Source organism: Vitis riparia, chromosome 11 (genome assembly GCF_004353265.1).
Source record: "Vitis riparia cultivar Riparia Gloire de Montpellier isolate 1030 chromosome 11, EGFV_Vit.rip_1.0, whole genome shotgun sequence".
Lineage (NCBI taxonomy): Eukaryota > Viridiplantae > Streptophyta > Magnoliopsida > Vitales > Vitaceae > Vitis > Vitis riparia.
The window spans coordinates 12,807,261-12,824,669 of NC_048441.1; the positions used below are offsets into that span (position 1 = coordinate 12,807,261).

At 38.4% G+C, this 17,409-nt stretch overlaps 1 protein-coding gene across 3 annotated transcripts in view; it reads right to left on the reverse strand.

Annotated features, from left to right (window-relative positions):
- Positions 1-16,263, reverse strand: part of LOC117925044 (protein ENHANCED DISEASE RESISTANCE 2) — a 130,202-nt gene extending 113,939 nt beyond the window's left edge. For 2 of the 3 annotated variants that reach the window (XM_034843854.1, XM_034843855.1), the window contains exons 1-3: positions 15,715-16,255; positions 4,869-4,943; positions 4,045-4,098 (exon numbers count right to left, since the gene is read on the reverse strand). In XM_034843854.1, the coding sequence (XP_034699745.1) occupies positions 4,045-4,098; positions 4,869-4,943; positions 15,715-15,951 (366 nt within the window). In that variant the 5' untranslated portion in view covers positions 15,952-16,255. Of the gene's footprint in view, positions 1-4,044; positions 4,099-4,868; positions 4,944-15,714 lie in introns of all 3 variants that reach the window. The other variant, XM_034843856.1, reaches the window with a different exon arrangement.
- Positions 16,264-17,409: the final 1,146 nt, after the last annotated feature.

Here is a 17,409-nt window from a genome sequence, read left to right on the forward strand (position 1 = left end):
GTTGTTCTCCCTTGCCTGCTCCTCTCTCCTTGAGCCAGGGTAATATTGAAATCACCACCAAGGCACCAAGGCCCCTCCCAGATTCCTCTTATTGCCCCTACTTCTTCCCACAGCCACTCCCTCTCAAGCCTAGTAAAAGGGCCATAAACCCCCGTAAAAGCCCAAATCACCCCATTCTCCATTGTCCGGAATCTGCAGGATAAGGAGAACTGACCCTCCTCCCACTCCAACAGATCCAGGGCTCTTTTGTCCCAACAAACCAAGATACCCCCAGCCGAACCACATGCATTCAGAACCTTCCAGTCTAAGAATCTACCCGTCCCTAGGCTTCTCACCACCCTATCAGTCATATTTTGGATTTTAGTCTCCTGGATACAGAAGAGATCCACCTTCTGCTTCCTCATCACTGATTTGATAACCTTCCTTTTCATACTTTCGTTCACCCCCCTCACATTCCAGCTTAACAATTTGAGATTCATTAATCAACCACCATCTGTACCCCTTTACCCTGACTAGGGCCCTTCTTCTTGCCTTCCCCCTCATAATTCACTGAGCATTCCAACCTCTTCAACTCTCTTTCAAACCTTGACTTTTCCAATAATCCCTTACTATAAATCTTTTCCCTTCTTTTCCTTATCTTAGTCAGGAAATTTAAAATCTCCTTTTCCAGTCCATCAGTCGAAAATCCCAGGAATTGACTGAATCGCGCTAGGCTACTTTCTTGCCATTCTAGGTCCTCATCCCCCCTATCGTCTTGCGTCCCGTACTGAGAAGACCCCCCCTCCTGTTCCCTTGCCGAAGCCAATGGGCCTTTGAATTCAACCAGATCCCAACAACCTTTCCCAGTCACCCTGGTACCATTTTCACCTTGCATTTGAGATACACTGCCATTTTGGCAGGTCTCCCTAACATTCCCAGCATGGTCAAAGGACCCCCCCTCAGGAGTCCGACCAAAAGAAAGCAAAGAAGAAGAAGGAGAATTGTCGGAGACCCCCACCCCCCCTAAAAAAGATAAGGCCTCATACCTCAAAGCTTCGTGTTGGAGGGCTCTATCTGCCAGTGTCTCGAAGGAATTGGCCTTCTGGTCGAACTCCGTTTCCATCACCCTTGCTCTTAGAAAGGCTAACTCAAAGCTGGCTTCACCGAATTGCCCAGATTGCGCCAAGACCTCCACTGGGTCTAAGTTTGGGCTTCTCCCCTTCAGGCCTGTTTTCTTCTTTCCTGGAGGCCCACCTCGCTGAACCCCTTTCTTCTGAGGCCCACTCGAGGACGGCCCACTGAAATCTCTTTGTTCCAAAGACAACCCAAAACGCGGCCCAAGGTATTCCTCTACTACTTTTTCCTTCCCTTTTGGGCCTAGCACTTTGCCCATTGGTCCAAGCCCACCTCTACAGCCTGCTTTAAACCCAGATATTGTAAGTGGGCTGGGCCTCCCATCCCTCCTAAAGCCCACTATGGGTTCATTAACCCCCATCGGAGCCGACCCAACATTCGCCCCGTTTTCTGACACCCGAATCACCGACCCGAACTGGATCCTGCCCATCGACGGGACCCTGCCCGTCCCATCCAACTGCCCTGCCGCCCCTTCGTCTGACTGAGACAGAGCCTCGATATCGTCGCTTCCCCTCTCCTCCACGCTCCGGCCAGCGCGTGAATCTCCGTCATCCCCTTCCTCACATCCGTTAGCTTTCCGACATGCCTTCGACTTATTTCTGATCAGTGGCGTAACTTCCCACCACATCGGAAGTTGGAATGTGGTTTCTTCCACCCCAATCTCTAGCAAGCTTGGCAACTCACCTCTCTTCGCCTTCACCAGAATCCTCGCCCATCGGAGCTCTTCCATTTTCTCCGTCGAGTCGTCCATGGCTATAAAGCCCCCGCACTCATCTCCCACTCTTCGCAGGATATTAGGTGCCCATAGCGACAGCGGCAAGCCTATTATCCTCACCCATGCTTCCTCTTCTAAGACTTCTTCTTTCTCACACCCATAGCACTGACTCCACAACTTCAGCCCAACATGAATCCCCCCCACCAGTCTGGCTCCACTGACGAAGGTATTCCTAGCTTCTGCCGCCTTCTCGAACTCCAAAAGGGCCTGACCCTCATTCAGCCAAGCCATCCCTAACTTCCCTTTTAACCCCCAGGCCCTCGCCATTAGCCACCCCATCCTCTCCAAGTCCCCTCCTCCTGCTGCTTTCTGATCCCATGTTCCAATCAAACAATATTCCAGTCGCTCCACATTTCTGCAAATGTCCACCCCCTTGAACTCCACCCTAATCCCTCTGCTGTTCCTTCCTCCCCATCTCACCCCCTTTTCAGGAGACGTACTTTCAAATATTGGCTCGTCCCTTTTAGCCTTCCCTTTGTCTACTCTTAAATACAGATTCCGTACTACTTTCGCCATAACTGTCCACCCCTCCCTTCCCCCTCTTCCTCTCGGGATGCATATGCTAAACCTTTTCTCCTCCTCGTCTACGACTCCTAGCCTAATAAAGCTACCAGCCTTGTTCACTTCCCGCACCATAGAATACCTTCTCCCCTTTTCCTTCCATCCCTTCTCCCATCTGTCAATTTTCCCATCCTTTATACACTGGTCCAGCCCTTCCAGGAACGATCCGACACTTGCCGGCCCCAACCTAACCCAAGAGGAGACCCCTTTCTTGCTTTCCACGATGAAAAATAGGGTTTTACCCCTTCTCCTTTCCACCTCCACTTCAAAGATTTTCGATTCCACCCCAAACTTTTGCCTTCTCCTGTTAGGTTTCGTCTCGTCGTCGTCGCCCTCCCCCTCGCTCTTACTCTCACTCTCTCTCTCTCTCTCTCTCTCTCTCTCTCTCATATTTTATTTTTTATCAAAGTTAATATATTAACCATCTGTTTCTTTATTATCTAATAACTTAAAGGCTTTGGCATAGTCTATTCAGACAAGCTAGAATTGATTAGGTCCCACCAGGAGTAGATGCAACATGATAATCATTTTATGTAAGGGTTTAAGGAGCTTCATTAGAGGCAAGAGTCTTTGGCAAATTACTTGTCTCACTTTCCTTTGGATTATGTGGTGGGAGAGAAATGCTAGAATTTTTTAGGACAAGTGGAGAAAGTCAAAGACGTTATGGGATTTACTTTAGTCCTATTCCTCTCTTTGGACCTCTTGCATTGATGCTTTTGAAGGCATTCCTCTAAAATATTATTCAACTTAATTGGCATTTGGTGTGTAGATCAAAAGCATTTGAATAACAATGACAGGAGCTTAACTAGGACTTGAGGAAATGACATCTACGCATATTTTTATGTGGATTAAACCTCTTGTACAGGCTCCTTGTATAATGGAGTTGTTCAATCATATTTTAATTGGATTTTTATAATTATGGGGAGGATCGCTCATCCTTCTCATGTTTCTTTTCATCCATAATTAATACATTTTTTTTATTTTGATTAAAAAAAAAATTACCTCACTTGTTTTATATAAAATATTCCAACATTGTCTTCAAAATTCACATATGAACAACAAATAATATATACAAGGATAATAATAGGAATATCAAACTCAATTTCCATAGTTTGAGAAATAATACAAAACCAGATACCAATTTTCCATAGTTTGAAAACATGAGACATCATTCAGATTCAAGACAAGAACAGTGTTTTGAAAGAAACTAACCTACATCTAAACTCTTTTCCTTTCTATCTACTTGTGTTTCAATCAAATTTTTTTTTTTTTTTTTTTTTTTGTATTTTTTTGTAAACTAAATGAATTTCATGTATATCTTGAGGAGCATAACTAGACAAGATGCATTATCCAATTCCTAACTGATATTATAGAGTCCGTGAATTATTGTACTCAGAATAAAGAAGGTAGCTTGTCATCACCAAACAGAAATAGTACAGCCCACAAAATACATCATAGAAAGAACAGTTCAAACTTCCTCCAACATTGTAAAATCTATTACAGCAAAACATCATAAATAAGTATATTTTAAAGTGGAAAAGTTTCAATTCTTAGCAACAATTTTCAAAACTGAACTATTTGAAACCACAACTTACTTCACCCTTTCTTGTCTCATCCAACCGGTTGTACAAGCGCAGAACATAAATATCCTATCAAAAAAATTAAGAACAAAATGTAGCTTCCATTATTCTCTTGAGCTAATACAAATAAATACTAAAATGACAAAAACTACTCAGTAAAGGACAGCATCCAAAGCAACTAATAAGGAAAATGTTCAGATAAAATACTTGACAGTAAAAATGTAAAAAATAAAATTCTGCATTCTCCTCGTTTCTTGTTTGTACCCATTACTTTTGGGGTTTAACTAGAAACACAGTCCATCCTTCCAAGAAACATTTTTTTTTTTTTATACCTTTTTATCAGAAACAAGCAATTCACTGATATGAATTTTAAGTATGAGCAAAGGATGAGGAATCTCTCCTTAAATGCAAGGGATGATCAAAAAAGGAACGGAGAAATACTTAACAAGAGCAGCAACATAGATTACAGTTCAAGGATAAAAACAGAACATGGGCAAAATAGAAAAACAATCCGCAACTCAAGGGGGTAAAAAAATCCTCTGCATAAGAAACCCTCTGCTTGGTTGTTCATTTTGTTGAACAATCTGCCACATGATTAGCTAAATGTGGGGACTAAGAAAAGGAACAACCTAAGTTGCTAGCTACATCTAAAATTTGGCTCCTTCCCAGTAACTTTTCATTATGATCAAAAACACATAAATAAACTTCAGCACACTAAAACATAATGGAACAGTTCTTCAGGTGCGCTCTTTGTCAGGCACATATAATACATTTTCTCAGTTTGCATATCAAAAAAAAAAAAAAAAAAGAATCCTAAAACATAATGAAACAGGACTCACCCCACCATTGAGCTTCCGCCGTCCAAGCTCCTCTACTGTGAGTGTATATCCTACAACACCCCTCCTAATCGGTTTCTGCACAAGAAAATGTTGGCATAAACCATAAGTAATACTTCGAGAGGAAAAAAAAAATTATAAAGGAGCTCAATGCAAACTACAGAGTTAAATGAACTATGCAAAAACAAAACCAATTTGTATGCCATTGGGCAAAGATAAGCCATTATTATTTCAAGAAAACAAGACCAAATTTTTCCATCTTAAGTACAGGTAGCAAGGAAAAAGGAAAAAAGATCCTCCCCATCAATACAACTAAGTTAAGTTGGGCCTATGCAAAAATTACATGAATGGATTATTTTGAGAAGCTGAGTGTAACAAGTACATAAAACAATGGGATTTCATCCTTTCATTTTATATATCATATATGAGAAATCTTTAGGGAAGTAGAATTTTTTTTTTTAAAACAGAAACAAATTATTTATTGATGATAATAAAGGTACAAAAGAAGAATGAAAAGTTCTTCCCTCAAAATACGCGTCCTGATCAAAGTAATACATACTCCCCACTATACAAAAACCATACACAAAGGCAATCCCCAACTATCTCAAACTTTTGAAATACAAACTGAAAGCCAGTTGAGTTGAATAACATTAAGTGGAACTCTTCTAAAAGTGGTTGTACAAGAGGCCCAAACAGAGGGGTAGAAGTGAAACAAATCCCACAACATCCCTTCCAATCTCCATTTTTTCCTCAAAAACCCTAACATTTCTATCTTGGCACACAGTCCACAATAGAGTGAGGCAAGCAATTTGCCAAAGAGTCTTTCCTCTGAATGAATTCTTTAATCCTCTAAAATAAATAATCATAATATCTGCGATACTCCTAGGCAGAACCCCATCCATCCTTGTTAAACTAAAGAGCTTGTGCCATAATCTCAAATTTCAAGAACAATGCAGAAAAAGATGATCAATTGATTCTCTATTTCCTTTGCATAAAATGCACCAATGAGTACTAAGAGATTTGTAGGGTCTTCTCAACTATAACATGTCTTTGGTATTTACCTTCCTATGTGCTACTAACCAAGAAAATGTCATAACCTTTGAGGGGGCTTTTGGTTTCCACAGAAAATTGACCAAAAGGAACAAAGTAGGATTTGAGTAATTGGACACGGTCAAGAAAAAAGATTTAACTATGAATAAGCTTGAGGAGGATAAAGACTAGGCTTGTGAATCTACAATAAAAGGAAACAAGTGCACTGAAACAAGGGAAAACATGAGTCTTTCAAGAAGTTCAATTTTAATATCAATAAGATTATGACAAAAACTAAAATTCCAAGAGAATAGAAAGGAATTACCAAGAACAGCTGAGATGGTTAGGAAAGCAAAATATTGCAATTATATAAAGTAATGTGATTTCACTTTCCTTTCACACATCAAATCTGGTGGTGTACGTGTGTATGGGGGTACCAGTGTATACGGGCAAACATGCATTTGGGTGCATTATGCACCAACACACACAGAATCATGGGCCTCTCTCAGTGCACGATCATGATTCCATGACATCAGATGTATATCCAACACTATTTAGGCACATGCAAGCATTACCCAACTGGATTCTATTGAGGAACTTAATATAACCATTACATAGTACGATAAAACTCCATTCTTTCCCTTCATATATCACACACATACTAGCCTTTCTTATTCTCCAACCATGATTTCACAGTACACTACAGACATAATGACCTCTCATATTCCAAATCCCTGATTTCATGGGTTCTAATTGAAACTTATAAAATGCAATTCTTTTGTAACATAACAACAGTTCTATCATATAAAGCCTCAAATTCATTTTGAGACTCATAAAGAGTTGTTAGGAAACTTAGTTTTCAATCTAAAGAATAGTGCTTAGTTCACAAAAGAATAAAGCATTCTAGCTGAAAAATTGCCACAATGTTATAACCACTTTCTTATTCAAGTTTCACTTCTTAGAAAGAAAAGATAAAACTATCATCCATCTATTCTTCATACAAAAATGACCTTCCACAATAGCATAAAACCAAAACTGTTTGTTATATAAATTAATAATTCAATAGTTAAAATCCTATACCAACAAACCAAACCCCTACCTTCATCCCTCCCACCACACCCACTGTGACTACTCTAGTTTTTTATGAATAATATTTTGGAGTTTTACCTTTTAATCACCTCCTTGCTAAGCAAGCAAAAGCATCACCTTCTTGCATGTAGCTTGCAAAGCAACCAAGTGCATCACATACTTTGCTTTTTTTAAGAGATTTCAACCAGACATTCCTAAGTAGCTTCAAGGCTCATGCAACCCACACATGAGTTGTTGGAATGCATACAACCAAAAGGACACTAAGTCACTTCCATCACGTGACAACTATCCATGCATGGTGACTCAAAAACTTATTTCACCTACTTAAGCAGCTACAAGGCTTAAGCACAGCGCCACATGTCATCTCTATGCAATCCGTTCCCTTTGACTGACACATAGGTAAGTCATGCAACAAGTCACTCATATGTTTCACCCACTTAAGCAGCTACAATGCTCAAGCATGTCATCACATATCACCATGCAAACCCATTGCCTTTGATCAACACATTGGTAAGTGATGCAACAAGTCACCTTTATTTTTCACCTACTTAAGCAATTGCAAGGCTCAAGCACCCCACCACATGTCATCTCCATGCAAATCCTTGCCCTTTCATTGACACCTAGATAAGCTATGCAATGAGCCACCCGTATGTTTCTCCTACTTGAGGAGTTGCAAGGCGCAAGCACATCACCACATGTCATCTCTATGCAAATCCTTTCTCTTTAATCCAACACCTAGGTAAAAAGATAATGACCAAGCTCTAGAATCTGTGTTAGAAAGAGACTAGTGCACAAAAGTAAGGGAAGACATGAGTCTTTCAATAAGTTCAATTTCTAATTTAGTGAGGTTGCGTCAAAAGTTAAAATTCCAAGAAGATGGATAGAAACTACCAAGGACAACTCAGATGGTAAGTTTCTCAATGAAACAATTATTGTTTAAAATTGATATATATTTTTGGGGAATATTTTTCTGGGAGATTTCTAAAGGCTAATAAAAACTCAACATAAGGCAAGGTGGGATATCAGCATAAATGGACATGTCATAGTCTCATTCGATCCTCGAAATCTCTACAAAACTAAGGTAAGAAGGTAATGACCCTATTTAAAGGACAAGGCTTCCTTGACCTTGAAACAATTGTTAAGGCAAGATCTTGAAATTATCCTCACTTTAGATGGGATGGCAGCATCATCAGACCTGAACCAGGACAGTAAGTGATGTAGAACAATAGAGAGAAAAAGAATTCAAGGGGAAAAATAGAAGTAGAAAAGAGATGCCAAAGAAAATACGAAAAAAGTTTGTAGTAGTTAACAAGGCACATATATAGATAGACAATCCTAACTCTAGTAGGAAACTAATTTTACTAATCCTAGCTCTAATAAAACATTGTTAGTAATTAACTATGACCCTAAAATAAATAACAAATACCCTAAAATCAATAATGAATAAAAAAATCTATCACTTTTTATATTTACACCTGACATAAGCGCATGAGTGTGTAATTTAACATCGTTATCTACATCATTTCACCCTAGCTGAAAAGAACTTGACTCCAGTAAGTTATGTAGCGGATATTACTACAAAAGATTAGGATCAAGTCAACAAAACTCCTTATCAATAATTCAAGTATTATCAATATCATGACAATCTTTCCATCAAACAAGGAAACGATGACTACCACGTGTTAGGAAAGTAACATATTGATCCACCAAGACATCCACAAATACATCAATTGGTACTGATAAAACAGAAGGAGCATGAGGCACAAGATTGGAGGATTACCCTGGAGAAGACTAGAGGTTCAAATGCGCCTCAATAAGGAAATAAATCTACCACATTAAAAATTAGACTTACAATTATGTGCGATGGTAAATCAAGTAAATATGCATTGGATCCAAGCCTTCGAAGGACAGGAAAGGAGTCAAGTGAGTGGCCTGAAGTTTCTTTATGGAATTTTTAAGGTAACACTCAGGACAAATCTGAATCATAATCTTTGAACTCTCTATTCCTATGATGTGCATCAGCAGCAAGTTTATAATCGACATACTCAAAGCAATTTTTGGTCGTATCTCAACATGTAAGTCACAAATATGGTCAGCAAAGTCCTAGACAAAATAATAAGGTAGTCAATAAGCAAAGGAACAAGATCAATGGGTTAGCAAGATGAAAGACCATGAACAATTTCAAAAGGATTTTTGCCTATGAATTGATTAATGGAATTATTGTAAGCAAATTCAGTGATGGGTAAAACAAGATCCCAATTACTAGGTTTCTCACCAACCAAGCACCTAAGCAAGTTACCCAAGCTACGATTAACAACTTCTATTTGATCGTCTATTTAAGGATGGAAAGTAGGGACTACTTTAAAGTGGTTCCAAACCTTTTTTTTTTTTGATAAGTAAAGCAATTGTATTAAAAGCACCAAAAAGCGCTTAAAGTATACACGATGTATATAAGGCCAAAAAAAGGAGGGATAGACAAAAAATCAACACCCTCGCTTCACTTACAACCCAATCAATCTATGAAATCTAAAAGGGACAAAGAATTAGACTCTACATGTACCCTAACCCACTCCAAAAACATGTACATGAAGGAGCATGAAATCATGTGGTCTATTAGTTTAGAATCTTTAAAAGCTCTTCGATTTCTCTCCTTCCATAATATCCAAAATAGGCACAAAGGTGCAACTTTCCAAGTCTTCTTCCTCTTCTTCCCAACAAAGGCACCCCGCCAACTAACGAAGGCATCCTTGATTGAGAATGGCATCACCCACTGAACATCAAAAATAGCCAAAATAAGGTGTCACAACATGCTTGCCTTAGGACAATGAATGAGAATATGGTTTGACTCCTCTTGACCCTTAAAGAATGACATCTGTTTGGAAGGCTCCAACCCCTCCTTTTTAGCTAATCTAGAGTTAGAATTTTTTTCCAAAAAGCTTCCCAAGCAAAGAAACTAACTTTCATCAGCACCCAAGGAGTCCACACCAAGCTTGTGAGGAAACCTTTCAGATAACAACCTGCTAGGGAGGAGTAGTAAGATTTGACAGAAAAAGTGCCCCCCCTTCGCCAACCTCCAAACTATAGCATGCTCTACTCCTCCATTGATCATGTGCCCTTGCAACCTTCTAAGCAAACCTTCCACCTCACCCAACTATCAATCATTTATTTGTCTAGAGAACACTGAATTCCAACAGCCAATCTCCCTAGTTTGCTCCCATGACTGATCCACCCAAGCCTCTTTATCAGTGGCAATTGAAAACAGCTTTGGGAATATCACAACTAAAGGTGAACCCACACCACCTATCTTTCCAAAACTTCACCCTTTTGCCATCTCCCACCCTAAAGCCAATCCTATCATAGATCCCCTTCCACCCACATCAAATCACCTTCTAAAGACTCACCCCATAGCATTTTGTCAAAATTCTAGAACATCATCCCCCTTCTTCTTTGGAGCTCTCTTCCCCCCCAAAGGAAGTGGTTCCAAACAATTTCCAATGTGTCTTCCAAAAATAACTAATAAACTTGACAAGCCTATTAGACACCATGGTAGAAGGTATATCATGCAACCTCAAAAGTTTGGCTAAAAACAACTTTATCACATAGGTAGCATCAGCAGTCTTTAAACAAGTGATAAAATGAGTCATCTCAGAGAATTTATCCACAACTAAAGAGTTGTGGATAATTGGATTTCCCTTCAAACATTATTTGGAACTCTTGGGTACCGCCCAAGGTGGGCTTCTTCGCTTAGGAGGCCACATGGAACAAAGTTTTAACTTTGGATCACATCCAAAGAAGAGGGTGGATTATGGCAAATAGATGTTTCCTCTGTTGCAAAGAGAAGGAATCGGTTGATCACATTCTCATCCATTGTAACAAGACGAGTTGTTTGACACCTCTTTTTTTCGCTTTTCAGCATGTCTTGAGTCCTTTCCTCTTCAGTGAGAGAGACGCTTACAAGTTGGCACAGGTCTGTTGTGGGTAGAAAAAGGAGAAAGGTATGGAGAGCTGCCCCCTTGTGCTTTTTTTTAGGACAATCTGGAAAGTAAAGAATAGTAGGGCGTTTGAAAACATTGAGCATTCTGTTCATAGGATTAAATTGAATTTTTTGTGTAATCTTTAGGCATGGTCCAATTTGTTTATAGCTCTTGGCCCTTTTTCAATTGTAGATTTTGTGGATTTGACAGGGTCTTATTGAGGGGTGCTTTTTTTTGTGTTTTTCATTGTTTTTTGGAGGTACTTTAGGCACCCGTTGTATACTCCATGTATGCTTTGAAGCACTTAGATTTTTAATACGCTCTTTATTTACTTATCAAAAAGAATTTATCCATAACTACCCCAAAATGGAGTCATGACCTCTAGCAGTTTTAGACAACCCAAGTACAAAGTCCTTGCTAAGACTACACTAAGTTGTGAGTGGAATAAGTAATGGAGTATACAAACTTGAGTTTTCTTTCTTAGCTTTATCCAATCAACAAGTACGGCATTGGGAAACAATCCTAGCAACATCCCTTCCAACAAAGGCTAATAAAACCTATCTTCTACTAGAGCTACAGTTTATCTCTACCAAAATGTCCAACTAAACCTCTTGTGTAATTCTCAAACTAGAAACTCCCTAAGTGAAGGTCAAGAAATGCACAATCTAACTCCCTTGAAAAAAATGACCATCCCGAATGAGAAAGTTGGCATGAATTTTATTAAGATGATATAAGAGATCTATAAAAATAACATCAAAATTTGAACAAGCATGCTACCACTCTATTACTCAGAGTGGATGATAGTGGCAACACAACTAAGGGATTAATGTCCTTATTTTCTATCCCAGAATGATGTTTGAGAGTGAAAGTGTAATATTGGAGGAACTCAACCCTTGCAACATGTCTTTCACTCAACTTATGTTGGGAATAAAGGTACTTAAGGGCTTAATGTCAAAATAAAGGACAAACTTCTTTGGTAACAAATAGTACCGCCAATACAAAGAGTTTACACTATGGCAAAGAACTCCTTATCATAGGTAGAATACCTTTGTTTTGCTCCATTGAGTTTTTCACTAAAGCAGGCAATAAGATGACCATCCCAAATTAATACACCACCTATACGCACTCCAAAAGCATCACAAGCTACATCAAAAACCATAGAAAGATCAAGGTGTTACCAAATACAAACCCCAATCATTTTCTACTTAATCGCAAAGACAACTTTATGGTTGTCGGGGTAAAATGAAAGCTTCTTTTTCATGTATTCAATAATTGGGGCAATGATGCTATTGACTCCCTGAATAAAACTCCTATAAAAAGAAGCTAACCCATGGAAACTAAGAAATATAGTAAAAGTTTTCAGTTCAGGCCAATCTTTTATAGCCTTTACCTAGTCCAGGTCAATAGATATCCCTTGAACAAACACAATAAAACCTAATAAAAGCAATCCAGGTTGCATGAAGCAACACTTCTTAAGGTTCCCATACAATTTCTCATCTCTCAAGGCAACAAATACTTGCCTAAGATGACTTAAATGCTCTTCCTTAGATTGACTATAGATCAAGATATCATGAAAATAGATAATAAGGAATTTTCCTAAGAATGGCCCCAACACATGCATCATTGCTCACATGAAAAAGTACTAGGGGCGTTGCATTCCAAAAGGCATCACTAAGCATTCATACGATCCATCCTAGGTTTTAAAGGTTTTCTTCCATTTATCTCCAAGTGTATTCCCAATTTGATGGTATCCACAACATAAGTCTATCTTTGAAAACCATTGGTAACCAACTAACTCATCTATCGTATCTTCTAGCTGAGGAATAGGAAACCTACTTAACTTCAATTTTGTTAATGGCTCTACTATCCACATACATTCTCCAAGACCTACCCTTTTTAGGTGTGAGTAAAACAGGAACAGCATAGGACTAAAAGGCTATGGCAAATAAAACCCTCGGCTAAGAAACCCTCTAGTTATCAACTCAATTCAACCCTATCCACATGGTCCATCCTAGGAGGGAGATTAGGTCATTTTGATCCTGAGGCTAAAACTATAGCGAGTTGAATGTCTCTCATGAATGGCAATTCACCAAGTAAGTCCTAAGGCATGACATTTGGAAATTTATCCAGCATAGGAGTAACTTTGGAAGGGTAATTTAAACTAGACTCAAATGAAGTGTGGAAACTTTCCTCAACTACAAGGGCATATAACAAACCAATATTAAGCCCCACATGATCAAATTGCCTGAGACACAAAATGTGAATTATTTGCTTAGATCCTTCCCTACTAATAAACTTATCAACAAGCTTTCACTAGTTAACTGTTGGTTGAGCAAGTTTTAAGACCCGCTACCTCCATGACTAAATTCATAGGTATTATTTCATAAAAAATTCTTCACATCATGATAGGACAACCAAGGATGTCCTAACTAGATCTATATGACATCCATGTGTAACACATCATGGTAAATGTCTCCCAAATAAGGTCTTAATTTAAGCGGAACTAAACACCTCTCCTTGACAGGTAAAGAAATCTTATCTACCCAAGCTACCCTAAATGGACGAGGGTGGGGCTCGAGCTTCAAGTCGAACCTTGCAATGGCAGACTCAAACACCACATTCATGGTGTTACCCCCATCAATGACCAACTTACAAGCCTTATCCTTAAATGGAATATAATTATAGAAAATACTTGTACATTTCCACACATCACAATCAATTAGGGTAGACAAGATACAGCTCATCACATACACAAATAAAACTTCTTCATCATTATTAACCTCAAAATGTTCCCCTTTGCAATTAGGAATTTCCATAGGCTCAAGTTGGAAATACTCATAGGCTTCATGGGCTATGGACATTTAGAAGCTAGGTGTCCCCTTCCGTGAAAACAATGACACTCAAGTTAGGATGCAGGTGAATAGGAACTAGATGAATTATTCAAATTACTCTTATTTAAGGTGGCCCTAAAATTTGTAGTAATATTAGGGTTTTGTCCATTGTTTAGTTGAGGAGGGACAAACTGTGACACCTTAGAGGATAAGAACAAAGATACTTTTTAGTTTATAAAGCCTCGTGATCAGCTTCCTTTAAGGACTCAAGAGAGTGCAAACTAACCCCATGCTTAATTTCAAGTCTCAAACCATTTATAAAACCTAGCAATAGTGACCTAATAATCCTCGTGAATGCCACAATGCAACATTAGTTCCTCAAATAAGGCCTTACTCTCACTAATAGAGGAAGTGGTTTGCTTAAGATTCAGTAACATATCTAAAAAATGATTTTTATGACAAGCTAGTAAGTATTTCTTTGTTAGTCCTAACTTCATCACTTGCCACACAATACTAGGGCCTTAACCTAAATGGTCAATATCACATAAGACTGATTACCAATAACACTTTGCAAACCCTACCAATTTCATCTTAGCAAAATCCATGTTTTAAAAGGCTATTAAGGCTTACACCTCGAGGCTAGCCTCAAGGCAAGGCTCTACAAATTATAGTTCATGAGAATATTTATTTCTAGCTAACCAATACGTGCCCAACATATGTCAGCTATAAAATGTAAGCACATTGGATATGTGTTGTAACTTAATTTTCTTCTCAACTCCCTATGAAAACTGAGGCAGGAAGGTGTTCCATCCTAGTTATGGTGTGGGACATGCAACTATTCCAGTTAGACCTCACTCCAGTTAAACCATTCTAGTCTTTGATAAGGGGGCAATATCATCACACCATGACTGAAAAAATTGGCAAATCCTGAAATATGTTAGGATGCCCAATCCTTACTAAGAACCCAAGTGGACATCAGAATGCATAAGATTAGGAAGGTTGCCAACATGTTTATTACCTCTTACCCATTGGAGCCCACTATGCATGATTAAATGGGCCGTACTTCAGTTGCTTTGCTGGTGAAATTGCAAGCTCATACTCATTTTGCAATTTGCTACATGTCATCATCACAGAGTTGTTGCTCACCAACTGTTTCACTTTATTACTGGCCTATCAATAACCTCTTAAGTTTTCTATAACGACTAGTTTGTCGAACTGTGAGCTCAAAGCACATTCATTTTGCACCCCGCCACAGATCACTGTCATGTGTCTGTTGGCCAATGCCACCTGTATCAACATCTTCCTAGGGTGATTGCCACATGCTATCCACTAGGTTTCCTTCACAATTCACTTAGTTCTCTGCATCCAATGACCATGGCTAACAGCTTTAATTGCCTGTGCCAGGTGCAGTTACCCCTGTTCCAAGTTGGATTTTTTGTTTTTGTTTTATGGCATCCTTTCTGGCTTCCTTCCAATCAGAACAACCATTTCCTCACTCAATCCCAAGAACATCCAGATTCAACTTATTCTACTTCAGCACTAATTTGATTTGCAACCGTTCAAATCATACTCAACCTCAAAAATAAAATAAAAAATAAAATAAAATCCCAAGCTTCTGTTTGGGTGACAAGAAAACCCAGGAAAATAAGAAAAAAAAAATTAAGACTTATCTAAACCATTTTACTTGGTTTTCGTCGTTCTAATAAACACCCGTCACCTTACCTCACCACGACTATACAAACCCAAGCAATAGCACAGTAGATTCATTCCAGACAGAAAGAAAGAAAGGGGTTTCTCACATTTCCCGAACACCCAACAGACACCAGCTCGATCTGCTCACACACCCCAACTTCCCCATCAAACAAACAGAAAAAAGAAAAAGCGAAATAAAAAACGGTGACAAGAATTGAAGGTATAAGTTCTTACAATGCCGGGAAACTGGTGGGGATCGCGCTTGTACATCTCCATATACTTGCCCCTGATAAACAAGAAACGAAGATGGCAGTACTCACGCCCAATAGAATTGACCCCCAGATGATAAACCCATCCAAAATACTCGAAAGTCGCACGCTGGGCCTTCTCCTCCCCGCCGCTCTCCGATCCGTATCTCTCCGACGATCCCTGGCTCCCGGGCTTGGAGAGCGGCGCTGACGTTGCTGCCATCTTCCTCAGGCCTGTCCCTTGATTTCTTCTCTTCTGGGCAAGCAGACACCCTTCCCTTTTCTTGCTTGTTTTCCCGAGAATAGCGACCGACCGGTGAGCTGTCCAACAATGTGTCCCACTCACTCAAACGATAACTTCACTGCAAAATGATAAAGAATTCATAATTATCGACACGTTAGCCTATTCGTTTTCAACTTCTATTTTTTGGTTAAGGGTGGTGCCATCATCGCCATGTGCTTCCTCCATATTCATACATAAAACATCATCCCAATTTAGAAAAATGTTTTTTTCTCTTTTCAGCCCCTGAAAAATCTGTCTGGATAGTTGAAATTATGAAAGAACCAAGGATGAAACGAAAGTGACAGAGGAAAAGGAAGATAAAGAAAACAAAATGTCAAAAAGGAAAAATAAAAGTTAATTGTTATATTCTTTTAAGGATGATTTAGAATTTGCTTTCCATTTCCTTTTGGGCTTTTTTTATTTTTATTTTTTTTCAAACCCCAATTATTAAACTCTGTGGACCCTCAGTTCTACTTCCTCGTATGCTTTGGTCCACATAAATAAAAAATGGCTAATTAATTTATATCTAAATTTAGTGATTGATTTTTTTTATATGGTAAATATAGTGAAAGAAGATTGGGCATGAGAAAGAAGAGTAGAAAATAAAATTTTAGTAGGAATTCTTTTTTCCTTTTTTTTTTTTTTGTGCTTGGAAATTTATCTATTAAAAATTAATTCTTTTTAAAGTTAGAAGAAAATGGCAATCTTGAAATTGATCTTTTGGTCAGTTTTGCATTTTAATTGTAGTTTAATATATTACTTTCCTTCTTGTTAAACTTTGATGACATTAATTTCATTCTAATAAACAGTTTATATAAATTAATTCTAATTGAGCAGTTTGAATTTTGAACTCAAATTTATATTTTATTTGAAGAAATTATCATTATTAGTAAAGGTATTACTCTATTCCTACTTAAAGTCAATAATAGTGCCCTTAAGTTATTGGTCAAGGTTTTACTCTATTTCTCATTCGGGTTTGGGGGTTAAGAATGATGGTCTTAAGTATTTGGTAAAGAACTTATCATATTCTTGTTGGAATGACAGTCTTATGTATTCGGTAAAGGCATTACTCTATTCGTGATTCTGATCATAATCTTATGTATTTGATAAAGGCATTACTCTATTATTGACTCTAATCAAGAATAGTCATCTTATCTAATTTTAGAAGCTCGAACAAGCCAAGGAGCGTCCACCTCTCCAATCATCTTTCTATTTCGTTAGCATGATTGATTTCTCCAAGCAAGCTTTTTTTGCTCAGTCATGTTACCAAAAGCCATATAGCAAAAATCCATCCATCAAAGCATAAGCATCACACTTAGAACATCAATATTTTTATGAGAAAAAATAATACAATTAGATCTTCTAACAAATCTTCCTATATATCATAAACATCTCATC